Here is a 17447-nt window from a genome sequence, read left to right on the forward strand (position 1 = left end):
GAAATTCTGCCACGAGGACTACATCCCTTTAAATCATCACTTAATGAACGCGACCTACGTGTTGAGGGAAAAGACGCAGACGTCTTAACCCGGCTGGTTGTTGGTCCATGTCGCCCCCTAGTGGAGACTGTTGACATGTACTTTAATGGTTATTCGAAGGTACATATAATAATAATAATACATTTAATTTAGAGGCGCCTTTCAAGACACCCAAGGTCACCTTACAGAGCATATAGTCATCATACATTTTTTAAAAAACAAGACATTGTGGAATATGGAAGCAACCCTGACCACTCAAGTGTGTGCGGAGTCAAGGTCAGCTGACAATGACAGCAGCGAAGGATTCATTGGCGTCTGAATTTATTTGAAGGTTAAACATAAATATGTGAACAAGTATAATAAAATAAAGCATTGAACTTTATACCCGTGCTGCAACTACAGGCCTAATTTAGACTAAACATTTCAATACCAGGCGTCATTCCCAATAAACCGTTTAATCTTGTTCCTTATGATATACGATAGGTCCCTCGGAGTTGCATATGCATGCTGAACGTGAAAATGTTCTTCTACCTCGATTGCCGGCATTAGCAAATGAAAGAAAATAGACGCATAAACGACGAATTAGAAAAGTCAGTTGCTGAATTTGTATTCATGGCTTCGCCCACCTTGGCTTGCGACGGCCCACAGAAAGACAGTAGGCGGCCAATAGATTTTGCAGCCAGGTGACAGAGCATCTCGGCAGGTCGGAGGTAACAGCAAGCTGCTTACATTACAGAACAAGTTCGTGCCTGTGCGCTATTTGTGTCGATAACAAATCAACGTTGCATCCCTTGGCCAACAAAGAAGAGTTGAGGAAGAAATGGTTGGATTGGAGTTTGGACATTCATTTATTCAGGAGTTAGGGGAGGAGTCAGGGGTTAGGGGAGGAGAGGGAGGACGTCATGTTTAAGAAACGAAACCTAAGGTTCGGAGGAACAGTTACAAGTCACTCGACGTGCAACAATAACTACAACAAGGTGAGTAAAATAGCACAACTTTGATAGAAGTTAAAGCCTTTCTTCCCCGTATGTAATAAGACAAAAAATGGAAATGCTCAATACCTAAACGTTGTTGTCTGTCTAGGAATGGCCTCTCCTACTTCCTGGTCTGAAGAGAACTTTTCATGTCCCATCTGTCTGGATATTTTCAGCAGCCCAGTGTTTACACCATGTGGACACAACTTCTGCAGAGCCTGTATTACTAAGTTCTGGGATGAACAAGCCCAGTGCAAATGTCCAGTTTGCAACGAGCTCTTCCACGCTAGACCTGATTTGAGGGCCAATATCCTCGTATCAGAGATGGCTGCTCAGTTTAAAACGTCTGTACGAGTGAAAGAGCAGCCTTGTGTTGAATCAGGAGAAGTTCCCTGTGACGTCTGTACTGGGACCCAGCTGACGGCCGTGAAGTCCTGCCTAGTGTGTCTTATCTCTTACTGCCAAACCCACCTGGAGCCACATCAGAGAGTCGCAGGCCTGAAGAAACATCAGCTGGTCGAGCCTTTGGACCATCTGGAAGAAAGGATGTGTAAGAAACATGACCGACTTCTGGAGCTCTTCTGCAGGGCTGAACAGGTGTGTGTGTGTCTGTTGTGCACAGTGACGGACCACAAGTCCCATCCTGTTGTACCTCTGAAGGAGGACTATGAAGTGAAGATGGCCGGGCTGGGAAACATAGAGTCTGAAGTTCCGCAGATGATCCAGGAGAGAAAACAAAAGATTAAGGAGATCAAAGACACAGTAAAATTGAGCAAGAAAAACGCAGACACAGAGATTGCCGATGGTTTGCAGGCCCTCACTGCTCTGATGCGCTGCATTGAAAAGTGGCAGGAAGATTTCAACCAAACGGTTGAAGAGAAACTGAAATCCACAGAGAAACAAGCTGAAGACCTGATCAAAGAGCTGGAGCAGGAAATCGAGGATCTGACTAATAGAAGCTCAGAGGTGAAGCAGCTCTCACACACTGAAGACCACATCCACTTCCTCCAGGCCTTCAGATCCCTGAAGGATCCTCCACCCACCAGGGACTGGACGACGGTGGAGGTCCGTCCTCCGTCATACGTAGGGACCTGGAGGAGATCCCTGGATCAGCTGGAGGAGACACTGAACATGGAGATGAAGAAACTGCATGGTGCTGAACTGAAGAGGGTCCAGCGGTATGAAGTAGATGTGACTCTGGATCCTGATACAGCTGCTTCCAGGCTCATCCTGTCTGAGGATAGGAAACAAGTACATTATGGAGGTTCAGGGAATAAGCTCCCAGACAACCTGAAGAGATTTACATGTTTTTCATGTGTTCTCTCGAGTCAGAGCTTCTCCTCGGGGAGATTTTACTTTGAGGTCCAGGTTAAAGATAAGTCTGTACAGTGTTTAGGAGTGGCCAGAGAGTCCATCGACAGAAAAGCAAACATTGCATTGACCCCTAAAAATGGCTGCTGGAGGATATCATTCAACAAGGATGTGTTTGTATTTCATGATGACCCTGTTGTCCGTGTCCCTCTGAGAGCTGCGCTCCAGAAGGTGGGGGTGTTTGTTGATTATGATGAGGGTCTGCTCTCCTTCTATGATGTGGAAGCCAGGGTTAATATCTACTCTGCTACTGGCTGCACCTTCAGTGAGCCTCTCTATCCAATCCTCTATCCACTTGACTTTGATAGTAGGAAATCTTCCCTCCTGATAATCTCACCCGTCAAGCAAACAGACTAACACTGTTTGATATTCAAATGAACAAGAACTATCTGCTATTTGATATCTGAGAGAACTGCATTAATGTTGTCCTGTTGTCATTTACCAAGTATGAAAATAACCCTGACTACTTTAAATATAGCCCATTGTAAATTATTATATTCCACTATTCTTTAATGTGTGTATTCTCTGTATCTTCCTTTCATATAATATTGTAAATTGTTTGTTATGTAGATCAACTTTAGAGGATACCGTTAACATAATATTTACATTACTATTTGTATTGATATATTGCGGAATCATGAATAAATACCCAATTCAATCTCTTGTCACTTTTTGGGCGTTTGCACTGGACTTTTTTTTCTGACTGACTTTGTTTCTGCCCATAACCTCTGCTGTATCTGAGCGGCGCGATGGAGGGAACACTCGAGGCTGTGGATCGTTCACTTCATTTTAATCCACATAGGCCTAACTAACGTAGCGCCAATATAATGCTTAATTAGGTGGATTGAGTGATCCATTCATATTTTTGGTGACGACATTGGTGACAAATTAAATGTGAAGGGAGAAATAAAACGACTAGAGGGCCGCGTTATGAAACGATGCGTCAGATAAACGATCGCACACTACGACAGGGCATAAACTCCACATATGAATCCTATTTAACGGCCCGTTCCCTAGTATATCATTTGAATTTTTTCCTTAAGTGACCGTAACATAGGCTTACCTTTGTTATCCGTTCGTTCCTTGCAGAGACAACACAGACAGAATAAGCTTATTAATAATCAGAGGGAAATCGTCGAGCGATATCTCTTGTTCAGAATGTTTTTTCAATATGTGTGCAACAGTTGACATGCAAACCTTAGATTCATAGAAAAAAAAAGTCAACATTTTATGCAGCTCATTGTGACGTCATACGAGAGATGACCTCTCCACCGTGGCCATGGGTGTGTTCCCGTCCTGTTCTGTGTTCGTGCGTGCGTGTGTTACGGACAGTGCTGTTAGCCTATCAGAGGCGAGACGTTTGCATGTCATGAATATGTCGTCCCTCCCCGCCCACCTCCTCCACCACGGTCATAACAGTGTGAAACAGGAGCACCAGAGGATTCTTTCACCAAATACGACTCACAGGGCATACATTGCTATTCCTGACCACTGCAAAATGAATGAAAAAACGATGCAGTAACACCTTTAAGAAAACGAAATTGAACTGTGATGAGTTTTACCATTTGAAAAATAAGTTCTTAAAATGAAGTCGTTTTTTAAAAAAAAATGATATATTTAGGAATTATAAACTATTATTTATTTATTTTTATGGAAATTTAGGTCATTATATTGACTGTTGAGCTGTAAGTCACTTCCTAATATCAGAAGTCGGTGTGCTTGTATTATTTAGGAGTGCAGTTCCTCACATTGCTTCAGTGTGGTTAACGGCTGGTCAGCGCTTTTAGAACCACCCTGCAAATCAACACACAGAAAATACCACAGACCGATGTCTATAATGCAATTAAAAAAAAGAATAAATAACATTACAGCACATATTTAGATTAATAAATGGGTCATACTCGTAGCCACAAGCTAATGTAAACATACTATTGTACTAACAATCTAACGTAGGCCTAAAGCACGCATGTCTGATTGTTGTTGATTTCGTCTAATTTTACGACTGTCCGCCTGTACTTTGTGCACCCTGATGTCCTTTCTGCCCTCTTGTCTTCTGTCATTGATCAATATGACATTTTAACCACGGTGGTTGAATTAAAATCCGAGTGTAGACAGCAAATGCAGCTCGAAAGCGACCTCCCACACATGAGCAATGGAATCATTTGATTTTATTATGTGCCTTGTGATGTGGCGTTGGTACATTTCTGCTGCCCATGTATTTTTGGAATTTTAAATGCTGCAATAAATTATGTTGACTTCTAACATGTCCAACTTTGCTGTTTAAATCCAACAGTAGTCTGAGTAATATATTGGCGGTAACCACTGTTTTTGGTTGCGAAATTGTGCCAGCTGGGCATTCCGTGGTATTTGTCCGCTGGTGACGCCACTGAGGTTATAGTAGGCTAACGATGCTCTTAGCATGCTACGAGTACCCCTGGAGTCCTTGTTAGCTACGAGCGTTTGCACAACGTTCGTTACCAACGATGCTTTTCGGTTAAAGGTGTGAAAACTGTAGGATGCTCGTACGACGCACTTCACGATCCACTAGGCTAACGATGCTTTTGGGGAAACAGGGCCCAGGGCCATAAAACAACCTTGTATAACGTTGTAGTATATACCGACTGTTTGTTGATCTGCTTCTTTCAAAACATATCACGCCGCTTACTTTTGGTGCTAGGGGCAGCAATTGCCGCGCGTAAAATGCGCCCCGCGGCGCCGGTGTGTGGTGGGCTGAAGAGAGATGGAGAGCGAGAGACCCACAGAGGGAGAAGGAGAGCGGGAAACCGACATGGAGAAGGAGAAAGACACAGATAGGGAGACAGATCTCTTGGCCAAGAAAGAAGAGCAGCGGAAGAAATGTGACCGAGGTCACGGGCAAGAATGATCAAAGACGTCCAGTAGGGGGCGCCAGGACTTTAAAATCACAAGGGGCGCAAAGAGTGACCGTTCTGTTGGTGAGAAATATGTGAAGTGTTAGCTGAATGGTTCTGCATGTTAATTAATGTTTAGAAATTAATTTACCCCACTGAGAACGTTCAAAATCACATCCTTGTGGACAGTTATTTTCCGCTCACAATATGTTGACAGGACACCGAAACAGCCTGCCCTGGCCATCATATCCCTTCTTTTCCGAGTAGGCTATACTAGGTTATTAACTTATCCTGGAAATGATTAATAGGATATTAAATAAATCCCAGCATCACACCAAAAGGAGGTGGCTAATCAGAGCTAAACATATCTATCTGCGTCTCAATTCCACATGGTAAGAGAGCAACACAAAACAGGTTTATAATATTAGGATATTTTATTTTATTTAAATCAAGCAGGTTACATTTCATTCGTTTTTACACAATCTGATGTTTGCAAATATGCTCATGAATTACATGATTTGTAATCCTTATCGAAAAAAATCATAAAAGAATGAGGTGGTTAATGATCACTATTGGGATCAACAGTGATCAGTGATCACCCTACTAATGTGGGCATTACGTATGCAGGCAGAAAAAGAAAAGTTCCCATTAAGGTCTCATGTGAAACACCACAGGTCTGAAATACTCAGGAACACATGAAAATGGCACAAATGAATTTCACTCTCCAATCTTTTGCTAAAGAGCCGTTGACAGGCCCACAGAGAGCCTGGAGCTCATGGGCCAACATTCACACACATTGTGTTTCATGAGATCACACATTCTGTCAGATTATCGTCAGACCATAGACATTACATGTAAGGACACTGAAATTTGGCCGGATTACACATAGACATGCAATCCAAAACAAAATGGGTAAAGATAAAGCATGCTTATTGATGCAGCAAATATATCCTCCAAAGCACTTCAAGCACTCAAAGAATAAAACTCAAACGCAGATGAGGTAAGAGAATAAACTCTTAAATTAAAGTGGAGCGACCCAGGGACAAGTCTGGTTTGGGTTAAAGATTATGGATGGTTAAATTTGTGTAACGTGTTTGGACAAGCGACTTCAGGTATTAGGCAAGCGACTTCAGGTATTAGGCAAGCGACTTCAGGTATTAGGCAAGCGACTTCAGGTATTAGGCAAGCGACTTTAGGTATTAGGCAAGCGACTTTAGGTATTAGGCAAGCGACTTTAGGTATTAGGCAAGCGACTTTAGGTATTAGGCAAGCGACTTTAGGTATTAGGCAAGCGACTTTAGGTATTAGGCAAGCGACTTTAGGTATTAGGCAAGCGACTTTAGGTATTAGGCAAGCGACTTTAGGTATTAGGCAAGCGACTTTAGGTATTAGGCAAGCGACTTTAGGTATTAGGCAAGCGACTTTAGGTATTAGGCAAGCGACTTTAGGTATTAGGCAAGCGACTTTAGGTATTAGGCAAGCGACTTTAGGTATTAGGCAAGCGGTATTAGGCAAGCGACTTCAGGTATTAGGCAAGCGGTATTAGGCAAGCGACTTCAGGTATTAGGCAAGCGACATTAGGCAAGCGACTTCAGGTATTAGGCAAGCGACTTCAGGTATTAGGCAAGTGAGTTTAGGCAAGCAAGTTCAGGTATTAGCAAGCGAGTTTAGCCAAGCAAGTGCAGGAAAGCGAGTATAGCCAAGCGAGTGCAGGAAAGCGAGTATAGCCAAGCGAGGGCAGGAAAGAGAGCATAGCCAAGCGAGTGCAGGCAAGCGAGTCAAGCTAAGCGAGTTTAGGTTTTATGCAAGCGAGTTTAGGTAAGAGAGTCAAATTACTTTAGGCCTCACTTTATTTGAGGTTAAATTGCGGCATTAGGTTTAGAAAGACGGTTGAGATCCAGGCTCAGGTTTGCTTCCAGCCTTGTCCCTCTAGTCGCTCCCTATAAAGAGGGTTCCCAGCTACCGTGTTAGAAATACAACAGCTGGGATTACAGATGTGGAGTACAGAAATAAATGACAAAGATTGATTCAAACATTCTTCAAATAATTACTTTCTCTCCATGAAACCCAGTCATATTTTAGGATTTCAGAGGTCCCATTGGGGTCTACTAGAAGGGGCATACTTACAAGCTCTATAGAGTGTGCAGTTTGTGTTAATGTTGGGTGTGGATTAAAGTGCTGGTGTAGCCAGTGATCCTCAGGGTTTATGGGGAGTAGGACACTGGTGTAGTTCAGTACTGTGAAGTAAATTGATGCAAAAAGTAGAATCAGTTTCAAGGGCAATCAAATGTCTATAAATGCAGGAACAGCCCCATCTGGTCTCAATCAGCATTCGATTTCATAGAATTAAATTAGCGAAAAAAACAAGCATTTATTTACAGCAACAGTCCTAGTGCTGGAGTACCAGGTTTCAAAAAATGTCAACACGAAGCCTCCAGGTGAATTGGAGTTACTGCATTTAATTAACTTCTTAAGATCACACTAGTCAGTGGAGATGTTCACAGAAAAGACTGGTCTTCAGACCTTTATAAAGATCAGGAGGGATTATATAATTGCCGTCTGATGCGTTAGGTCTGTTCAAGGAGGAAGTAAATATTTACCAGCGTTGGGTCTCTGCACCGTGACACACAGCTGCCGCACATCTGGTCTCCCTTTAAGTCGCCTGAAGGAGAGGTCAACTTTATTGAACCTAAGGGGAATGGGTCACATGAAAAGGTAAGGATAAATCAAAGCTAATCATAGAAAGGATGAAAACAAGCATGGTCCAACATAGGGTTTGATGATATTTTGATTTAAAAACATTTAGGTGTACGATCCAACCATCAAAAACAGGCTCTTCTTATCATGTTTCCGATGTGCCCCGAGTTGCTACGCCCTCCCCGGCCACCAGGTGGAAGACTTGATTTTGTCAGTAAAAGGAGCAACATAGCCATCCAGCTTGAGTACAGCAATAGTAGAGGAGTCAAAAGAATGCGTTTGAGCACCTTCAGCCATTGGCTCTTGTTCAAGGACATCCCACTAATTGGCTGAAGTCAGATCTTATTCTCTAGAAAGTTTGTTACAGAAGAAGCCCCTAGTATCAAAGCATCATACCCGCCAAACAAAACTAACCTTGTTGAATAAATGAAAATGTCCTCAAGATGGTCAATCCAGTATCTTACCGGTTCCACATGGAGTCTCTAGTCTGCTGCGCTGTAGGCCTGTCCTCTGCTCCGGGTCGAGGTCCTGAGTATAAAGAACCAGTCAGTCATCAAGCTGCTTGGTGTCTTCAAAGAGGTGGAGGTTTGACCGCCTGCACCATGAGGACGCTGTGGATACGGTATGGGACCATTTATCAGCGGATCTGAACTGCAGAACTTTAATCACATCAGCTGTAGATTTATATACCTTCTCCGGAAAGATGAGAGGGGGGGGGGGGGGGGGGGGGGGGGGGTCGTCAGCCCCTGAGCAGTGATCTTCATCCCCAGTGACTCCTTCAATCCTGCTGGAGCAAACACTCAGTTACCATTTGGAGATAACCCAGCTACCCTAGTGTACTCACTACTATGTGATACAACCCAGTTCAGTGTTTCCCCCAGACAATGTCTTATTCAAGGTGGTGGGGGGGGGGGGGGTCTTCGTGAGGGTTTCAGTTCCCAATAATACATGCAACCGCCTTTTCAATTCCATTCAAAAAGCTTTATGGCACGACTATTGTTTTGAACAGTATACAGTACTACCGACAAATTATTCATCTATATTTTTTGTACTTGAGGGAAGTATGTTTTCTCTCCCTACGAGAGTTTTGCAGTTTGTTATTGCATAACTATTTTTTATATATAACTTTTCTACATTGGTAGTCAAGGCGGGGCCCTACTGTTGTTAAGGCGGCCTTAACCATACATACAGTGCTGGGGGAAACACTGCAGTTACTCGAGTTAAACATCCGAGTTTAGTCCCCTAATGGCGATACCACCAGTTCATGGCTGCGCTCTTTGATTTTCTCGTTGATCAGGTTGACCTGGAGGAAGAGCTTACCTTCCATGGATGAGGAGCTGGTTGGTCTAAACACGAGCCGCCTTCGGACCTCCACCGCCGGATCCCCCAGCCGTCCTCCACCGCCGGGACCGTCTCCTCCAGGACCTCCACCGGGCCAACCGCCTGGACCTCCGCAACGTCGCCTCATTTCTTCTGAAATGAGACACGTTCTATTTGCACCCAGGACATTCCCCCCCGTTCATGATGCACTGGAGAAGAGTTTAGCTTAACTGGATGAGGAGCCGCCACATTCGGGCCCTCCAGGACGCCGCCGCCGGGCCCTCCAGGACGCCACCGCCGGGCCCTCCAGGACGCCACCGCCGGGCCCTCCAGGACGCCACCGCCGGGCCCTCCAGGACGCCGCATCCGGGCCCTCCAGGACGCCGCCGCCGGGCCCTCCAGGACGCCACCGCCGGGCCCTCCAGGACGCCACCGCCGGGACCTCCAGGCCCACCGACTCCAGGCCCTTCTGAAACGCGAGACACAAGTTCCAGTTGCACACTAAAACATTTCTCCCCTTTCAGGATGCACTGAAGAAGTGTAACTTTACTGGATGAAGAGCCGCCACCTGGCTCTCCATGCCGCCCCTTCCAGGTTGGACGCCTCCAGGACCTCCAGGCCACCGCCTCCAGGACCTCCGCCTCCAGGACCTCCGCCTTCAGGACCTCCGCCTCCAGGACCTCCGCCTCCAGGACCTCCGCCTCCAGGACCTCCGCCTCAGTCCTTCTGAAAGGCGAATGACGCGTTCCATTTGCACACTGCACATTTCTCCCCGTTCATGATGCAGATAATCGACTCCTCCTCTGCTTTAGCTCCCACAGATGCCATCCTGTGCAGCCTTGAGTGAGGCATTATTTAACCCAACAGCCAGCCACACACACCTAGCCTACATCCTGGAGCTGGTCCTAGTGGCCGAGAATGCATCTGACATTTTTCAGAACACTTCAGAGTTGCTGTGGCTGCATGTCAAAGGTTTAATTATAAACAATTCACCAAGCCTGGAAGAAATGTGCAGCTGTGCAGCTCCGTGTCTCACCGTTCTGCCTCCCTTGGGCTGCACGGCTCCCGGCCTTCCCTCCGCCTGCAGCGAGCGCCTCCAGACGACCGCCACGGACCTCCAGACGAGCGCCTCCAGACGACCGCCACGGACCTCCAGACGAGCACCTCCAGACGACCGCCACGGACCTCACGGCGAGCACCTCCAGACGACCGCCACGGACCTCCAGACGAGCACCTCCATCACCTCTTCTGAAACAAGACACAATCTATTTAAACACTGGAGATTTTTTCTCCTCGCTCACTCACTCAGATGTCAGTAGCTTATCTTCTCCGCTACTGTGCGTTCTTGAGAAGTATCATTTCCTATAAACTCCCAAACCCAGCCACACACACACATCTAATCTTCATAAGGACACTAGTCCTAGTGGCTGAGAACTCTTGGCTAACAAGCCAATCACAACCAATGACTGAATTCCAGTTTTATTCTGAACCGTTTGACCACGCCAAGGAGGAGTTTATAGGATGTGCAGCTCCACGGCTCACCCGTCTGTTCCTGTAGGACTGAACGGCTCCTGGGCACCATCCACCTGCAGCTCCCAGCTCCAGACCCGCTCTGTTGAAGCCTCTGAGTACAATCCTCTCCTGAACATAAACAAACCACTGTTCATAAATCATTTAAGACTCTGCAAACCTTGGAAATATTATGAAGCATGAGCTCGAATAGAAAATGTTCAAATCCTGTATAATGATTAATTGTACAAATGTGTATCCAGTTCTATTAATTACATTTTTATTTCTATACAACATTTAATGAAAGAAATGTAAAATAGTTTTAACGCGATTAGGTTAGAAAAGCAAGTCTTACCCAACAAGTCAATAAATGGTGACCATATTTTATTATTATTATTAACTATTTAGTGCTTCACTAAATTCCTATAACAAGTGAAAACGTTACTCTCCTTCATTGGGGATGTTCCTCGATATCTTCCAATGGACTTGAAAACGTGAAATCCTTCTGGATCCTCTGCGTTGAAGTGCGTTCATGTTCAATTTCCAAGGGGCGTGTCTAACGGGCGCGAACTAAAATGGGTCGATGCAATGCTATGCTATTGGATAGGCCTCGACTAATCATAGCAACGGAACGGGTGATGCAGAAATACATATTCCTCCAAATCTTTAAGAGTAGTCGTTCATTCTTTTAGTGAACATATACAGTCGTAAATTCACCAACTTCCATCTTTGTTGTTGAAACACCTCTACATGTTACGTATTTATCCAACCTCACATTAGATAAAGGGTTGTGATTGGTCGGTCTATTTCGTACCGGGCTGAAAACTTGATATAACAGGGGAGCCTGACCATATCTTTGAACAGTAAAATGAGGTCCGTCTGGTTCCGAAGCTATTGGTGAAATACGCAAAACGAATATTGAAATGTTAATTTTGGCATTTAATTTGCATCTACATTTTGCCAGTGAAGGAGTTTAGGTTTGCCAATCCGAGGTCTAACAGGCAGTAAACATGTTCATTAAAATACAAATGCAAAGTCCACAGAACATGCGCGAATAAAAACCACATTGCACCATCAGCGGTCAACAGCAGCAGCAAGTGTATTGAAAGTAGTAAAGAGAAGAATAGAATTGGGAGATTGGTGTGCAAGTCAGACACCGCATCTAACCCAGGACTACACTGCAGAACACAAGCAGCTAACCTTCTACCAGACCAACCAAACACATCAACAGGCCCCCAGGCAGTCGGGTCAGTCAGAGGTCTCCACAGAGGGCCCAGTGGGGTTTTGGATTGAGCAAAAACAGAACCCTTTCTTCCTCCCACACGTTTCCATCCTGGATTTTTCGGACATGTGGAGTCGGACATGTTTCAAGTTATCCGTGGATTCCTGAGGGCAGTGAAGCATCTGCAGAAGGTGACGTCCAGCGGTCTGCCGCATTGACCACGAGATCTTTAACAGAGTGAGACCGCCTCTGTTTGTAGACAGTTTGTGTTCAACAGCGTGGAGGTCCTGTTGTTTCCATCAGAGTTGCTGCAGTTCTTCCATGCTGCTTCAACAGTGAGCAGAGGACACTTCCCAGTGTGGTGGTCGGTGCTGTAGCGGGCCGCCGCGTTAGTTAGTCAGTCAGTCGATCCCATCCACTCAACACAACTTGCACTTCCATCAGCAAATCCACATTAACCTCCAGCGGTAAAACATGTACAATAGAGGGGCGAGAACAGACGATGAGGGGAGATGGGGAGAGTGTAACGTGTGCGGTGCTCAGGAAGCTTAATAAGAACCCCACGGTACTCACTGCGTAGGTCCCGGTGGCGGGGGTCCGCGTCGGTGGCCACGATGTCCGGATTGTTGAGCTTGCGCAATCCAACGCAAAATAAACGATCAACATCAGTCACGGTGGGGGCGCTTTATGAGGAGAGGCGGGGGCGTCGCAGCTGAAATCAATTAAGAACGAATGAACAAAAGAACGTGATTGGTCTTGAGCGAGAAACTCGAGAGGAGAAACGGCATAGGCCTGCCTGCGTATTGATTAGAGCAAATAACGTTTGGTGTAATCCATTTGTATGGTACGCCGGTACGTGCTAGTGGTAAACTACAAATCTCCCAGCTTTCTTGCGGCATTTGCGGAGGCGGAGGCACGTCCCCTTTTGGTCGTAGAAGCTTTCCCGTTTCTCATTGGCTTCAAGCCGGGATGTAACAAACTTTAAAAATGGGCTTTTTAATGGGCGGCGACGCTAGGGAACAGAACAGTGGCGTGAAGGATAGTGGAGCCCATAGCCCAACACACACCGGCGTCGAAGCGGCACGTAAAAAAAAACCACCCCCATTATTTCGGACGTAGGCCTACTAGCCCACACCGGCGGCAGCTAGACGCGCGCCAGCGCTCGGCGGCGCGCCGACATTAGGCTTCACGCCACTGTTCTATTCTATTCTATTTCTTATGAAATGTTTCAAGCTAACCACAGTTATGAATGGTTTCACCAACCACATAATGTTCAACACCATATAAGGTTTTAATGATTTTGTAGATAAAATAAGACTACAAACATGGCCACTTTGCCATTTCCGCTTAAGCCAAGACAGACCAAAGTTTTACCTGGGTAAATTAGAACATGTAGGCGTGGCTTCATTACCATTCCGCCCACTCCCGATATAGCTGTTTGTTTACCTGTGTTCGAGAGATGCTTCATGAACCACCTCCAGAACGCAAGCCCGTTTACCGTGTCTCTGTTAGAATAAACCACGTGTTGACATTTACCACCCTTCGAGTCATACCTGCACGAGACAACCATACCACAAAGGATCTAAATAGTTTTTCATCATTTGATAGGGCATTTGTCTAAATGATATCTGAATAGAATCAACTTCGGACTCAATAAACCCAGCTCGAGTTTTATAAATAGAACCAAACACTAAACATCATAACCCTGCCATCCCCTGGTGACAGGTGAACTGTATCTCTAAGTGATCCCAGATGCACTAGTGGTCCTAAATCCCACCTGTTGAGAGGGACTCGTCCTCCGTTTACCATTTTGAGGAGATCTTCTGTAAAACGAGTGTGGATGGCCATCAAAAATAAAATGTAGGCCTACATAAAAATCCAAATCCTGGAGAAAGAAGTGTGGGACCTGCCTAAAAATAGACCTATATGCGTCTTATTGGTGGTTGTTGAAGAGTAACTATCGCTAATGCACAGCGCGGCAAAATGTTAAATTGAGGGTCAAATGGGGCAAATTACCCTTTTCCCATCCGTTCAACCACCGTTGCCATCTATACGTCTGGTGCTTAAGCAGGCGGTTACATTTAATTAGTTTAGTGATAAAACTAAAAGGGCTGGGAAATTCTGCCTCGAGGACTACATCACTTTAATTCTTCACTTAATGAACGCAGCCTTAGTGTTGAGGGAAAAGACGTAAAGACGTCTTTACCAGGCTGGTTGTTGGTCCACGTCGCCCCCTAGTGGAGACTGTTGGCATGTACTCTAATGGTTATTCGAAGGTACATTTGTAGGCAACCCTGACCACTCAAGTGTGTGCGGAGTCAAGGTCAGCTGACAATGACAGCAGCGATGGATTTATTTGCGTCTAAACTTATTTGAAGGTTAAACATAAATGTGTGAACAAGTATAATAAAATAAAACATTAAACTTTATACTCGTGCTGCAACTACAGGCCTAATTTCATGCATGCTGAACGTGAAAATGTTCCTCTACCTCGATTGCCGGCATTAGCAAATGAAAGACAATAGACGCATAAACGAGCGAATAAGAAAAGTCAGTTGCTGAATTTGTATTCATGGCCTCGCCCACCTTGGCTTGCGACGGCCAGTATAGGCAGTAGGCCTATTGATTTTGCGGCCAGGAGACCCAGAGCATCTCGGCAGGTCGGAGGTAACAGCAAGGTGCTTACATTGCGGAACAAGTTCGTGCCTGTGCTATTTGTGGCGATAACAAATCAACGTTGCATCCCTTGGCCAAGAAAGTTGAGGAAGAAATGGTTGGATTGGAGTTTGGACATTAATTTATTCAGGAGTTAGGGGAGGAGTCAGGGGTTAGGGGAGGAGCCAGGGGTTAGGGGAGGACGACATGTTTAAGAAACGAAACCTAAAGGTAGTCACTCGACGTGCAAGCAGTTCTCTCTTTCAGGAGTAAAATCAAACAATAACTACAACAAAGTGAGTAAAACAGCACAACTTCGATTGAAGTTAAAACCTTTCTTCCCTGTATGCAATAAGACAAAAAATGGAAATGCTCAATACATAAACGTTGTTGTCTGTCTAGGAATGGCCTCTCCTTCCTGGTCTGAGGAGAACTTTTCATGTCCCATCTGTCTGGATGTGTTCAGCAGCCCAGTTTCCACACCATGTGGACACAACTTCTGCAGAACCTGTATCACAAAGTTCTGGGATGAACAAGCCCAGTGCAAATGTCCAGTTTGCAACGAGCTCTTCCACAATAGACCTGATTTGAAGGTCAATATCCTCGTATCAGAGATGGCTGCTCAGTTTAAAACGTCTGTACGAGTGAAAGAGCAGCCTTGTGTTGAACCAGGAGAAGTTCCCTGTGACGTCTGTACTGGGACCCAGCTGAAGGCTGTGAAGTCCTGCCTAGTGTGTCTTATCTCTTACTGCCAAACCCACCTGGAGCCACATCAGAGAGTCGCAGGCCTGAAGAAACATCAGCTGGTCGAACCTTTGGACCATCTGGAAGAAAGGATGTGTAAGAAACATGACCGACTTCTGGAGCTCTTCTGCAGTACTGAACAGGTGTGTGTGTGTCTGTTGTGCACAGTGACGGACCACAAGTCTCATCCTGTTGTACCTCTGAAGGAGGAATATGAAGTGAAGATGGCCGGGCTGGGAAACATAGAGTCTGAAGTTCCGCAGATGATCCAGGAGAGAAAACAAAAGATTAAGGAGATCAAAGACACAGTAAAATTGCGCAAGAAAGACGCAGAAAGAGAGATTGCCGATGGTTTGCAGGCCCTCACCGCTCTGATGCGCTGCATTGAAAAGTGGCAGGAAGATTTCAACCAAACGGTTCAAGAGAAACTGAAATCCACAGAGAAACAAGCTGAAGACCTGATCAAAGAGCTGGAGCAGGAAATCGAGGATCTGACCAATAGAAGCTCAGAGGTGAAGCAGCTCTCACACACTGAAGACCACCTCCACTTCCTCCAGGCCTTCAGATCCCTGAAGGATCCTCCACCCACCAGGGACTGGACCACGGTGGAGGTCCGTCCTCCGTCATATGTAGGGACCTTGAGGAGATCCCTGGATCAGCTGGAGGAGACACTGAACATGGAGATGAGGAAACTGCATGGTGAGGATGATCTGAAGAGGGTCCAGCGGTATGAAGTAGATGTGACTCTGGATCTTGATACAGCTCAACGCTATCTAACCCTGTCTGAGGATAGGAAACAAGCACATTATGGAAGTCTAGGGAATAAACTCCCAGACAACCTGAAGAGATTTACACATTATTTATGTGTTCTCTCGAGGCAGAGCTTCTCCTCAGGGAGATTTTACTTTGAGGTCCAGGTTAAAGATAAGTCTCTATGGTGTTTAGGAGTGGCCAGAGAGTCCATCAACAGAAAAGCATACATTGCATTGACCCCTAAAAATGGCTGCTGGATGATATCATTCAACAAGGATGTGTTTGTATTTCATGATGACCCTGTTGTCTCTGTCCCTCTGAGAGCTGAGCTCCAGAAGGTGGGGGTGTTTGTTGATTATGATGAGGGTCTGCTCTCCTTCTATGATGTAGAAGCCAGGGTTCATATCTACTCTGCTACTGGCTGCACCTTCAGTGAGCCTCTCTATCCAATCCTCGGTCCACTTGACTTTAATGGTAGTAAATCTTCCCCCCTGATAATCTCACCTGTTAAACAAAAAGACTAACACTGATTGATATTAAACAAACAAGAACTAATGATATTTCCTGAATAATCTGCTATTTTAGATCAGAGAGCTGCATTAATGTTGTACTGTTGTCATTTACAAACAATGAAAATAACCCTGACTATTTTAAATATAGCCCATTGTTAATTATTATATTCCACTATATTCTCAAATGTGTTCTCTCCGTTCTTTTTTAATCTAATATTGTAAATTGTTTCAGTTACGTAGAACAACCTTGGAGGATACCGTTCTTAACATAATGATATTTGCATTACTATAAATTGTATAGTTTATATCTTTCGGAATCATTAATAAATACCCAATTCAATCTTTTTTCCCTTTTCTGACTTTAATAAAAAGGAAGAGAAATGGGATCGTTACACTTTCAGTGGAACAGATATTTTCAGGGGAAAAGGTAGCCTACATCATGTTTCTGCACATAACATAGATCCTAGATTTGTTTAGTCAAACAAAATGGATATTGGAAGAACTTTCATTAAGGTGGCCCAGAAAAGAACACACACACACACACATGTATTCGGTCAACCTTTATGCATTACAGATAATAAATAAAATAACCTTTCCCGGCAGGTGACATGGGCAGTTTGTGTCCTTCAATGAACCTCTCGGACGGGCCTGCTCTCCCTCCAGCTGGGCTGGGGGTCCCAGCTCTCTCTGACACAACGGTCATTTGAAAAGCAAGGTTAATGCAGGTGCTTGTAGTAGTTGGCCTATACCAGTTCTACAATTACCTCTCGTGTGCTGTGGA

At 45.1% G+C, this 17447-nt stretch overlaps 2 protein-coding genes across 3 annotated transcripts; both read left to right on the forward strand.

Moving 5' to 3' along the window:
* Positions 1-908: 908 nt before the first annotated feature.
* On the forward strand, positions 909-3057 carry LOC115530864 (E3 ubiquitin-protein ligase TRIM39-like). The gene is made up of 2 exons (XM_030339672.1): positions 909-1016; positions 1123-3057. The coding sequence occupies exon 2, from the start codon at positions 1125-1127 to the stop codon at positions 2739-2741; it is 1617 nt and encodes a 538-aa protein (XP_030195532.1). The 5' UTR covers positions 909-1016; positions 1123-1124; the 3' UTR covers positions 2742-3057.
* On the forward strand, positions 950-17011 carry LOC115530865 (zinc finger protein RFP-like). 2 transcript variants are annotated; one of them, XM_030339674.1, is made up of 3 exons: positions 950-977; positions 14889-14953; positions 15060-17011. In XM_030339674.1, the coding sequence occupies exon 3, from the start codon at positions 15062-15064 to the stop codon at positions 16676-16678; it is 1617 nt and encodes a 538-aa protein (XP_030195534.1). In that variant the 5' UTR covers positions 950-977; positions 14889-14953; positions 15060-15061; the 3' UTR covers positions 16679-17011. The 2 variants fall into 2 exon arrangements, with proteins under 2 accessions (XP_030195534.1, XP_030195533.1); XM_030339673.1 differs by lacking the exon at positions 950-977 and having other exon boundaries at positions 14860-14953.
* Positions 17012-17447: the final 436 nt, after the last annotated feature.

Source organism: Gadus morhua, chromosome 18 (genome assembly GCF_902167405.1).
Source record: "Gadus morhua chromosome 18, gadMor3.0, whole genome shotgun sequence".
Classification (NCBI taxonomy): domain Eukaryota; kingdom Metazoa; phylum Chordata; class Actinopteri; order Gadiformes; family Gadidae; genus Gadus; species Gadus morhua.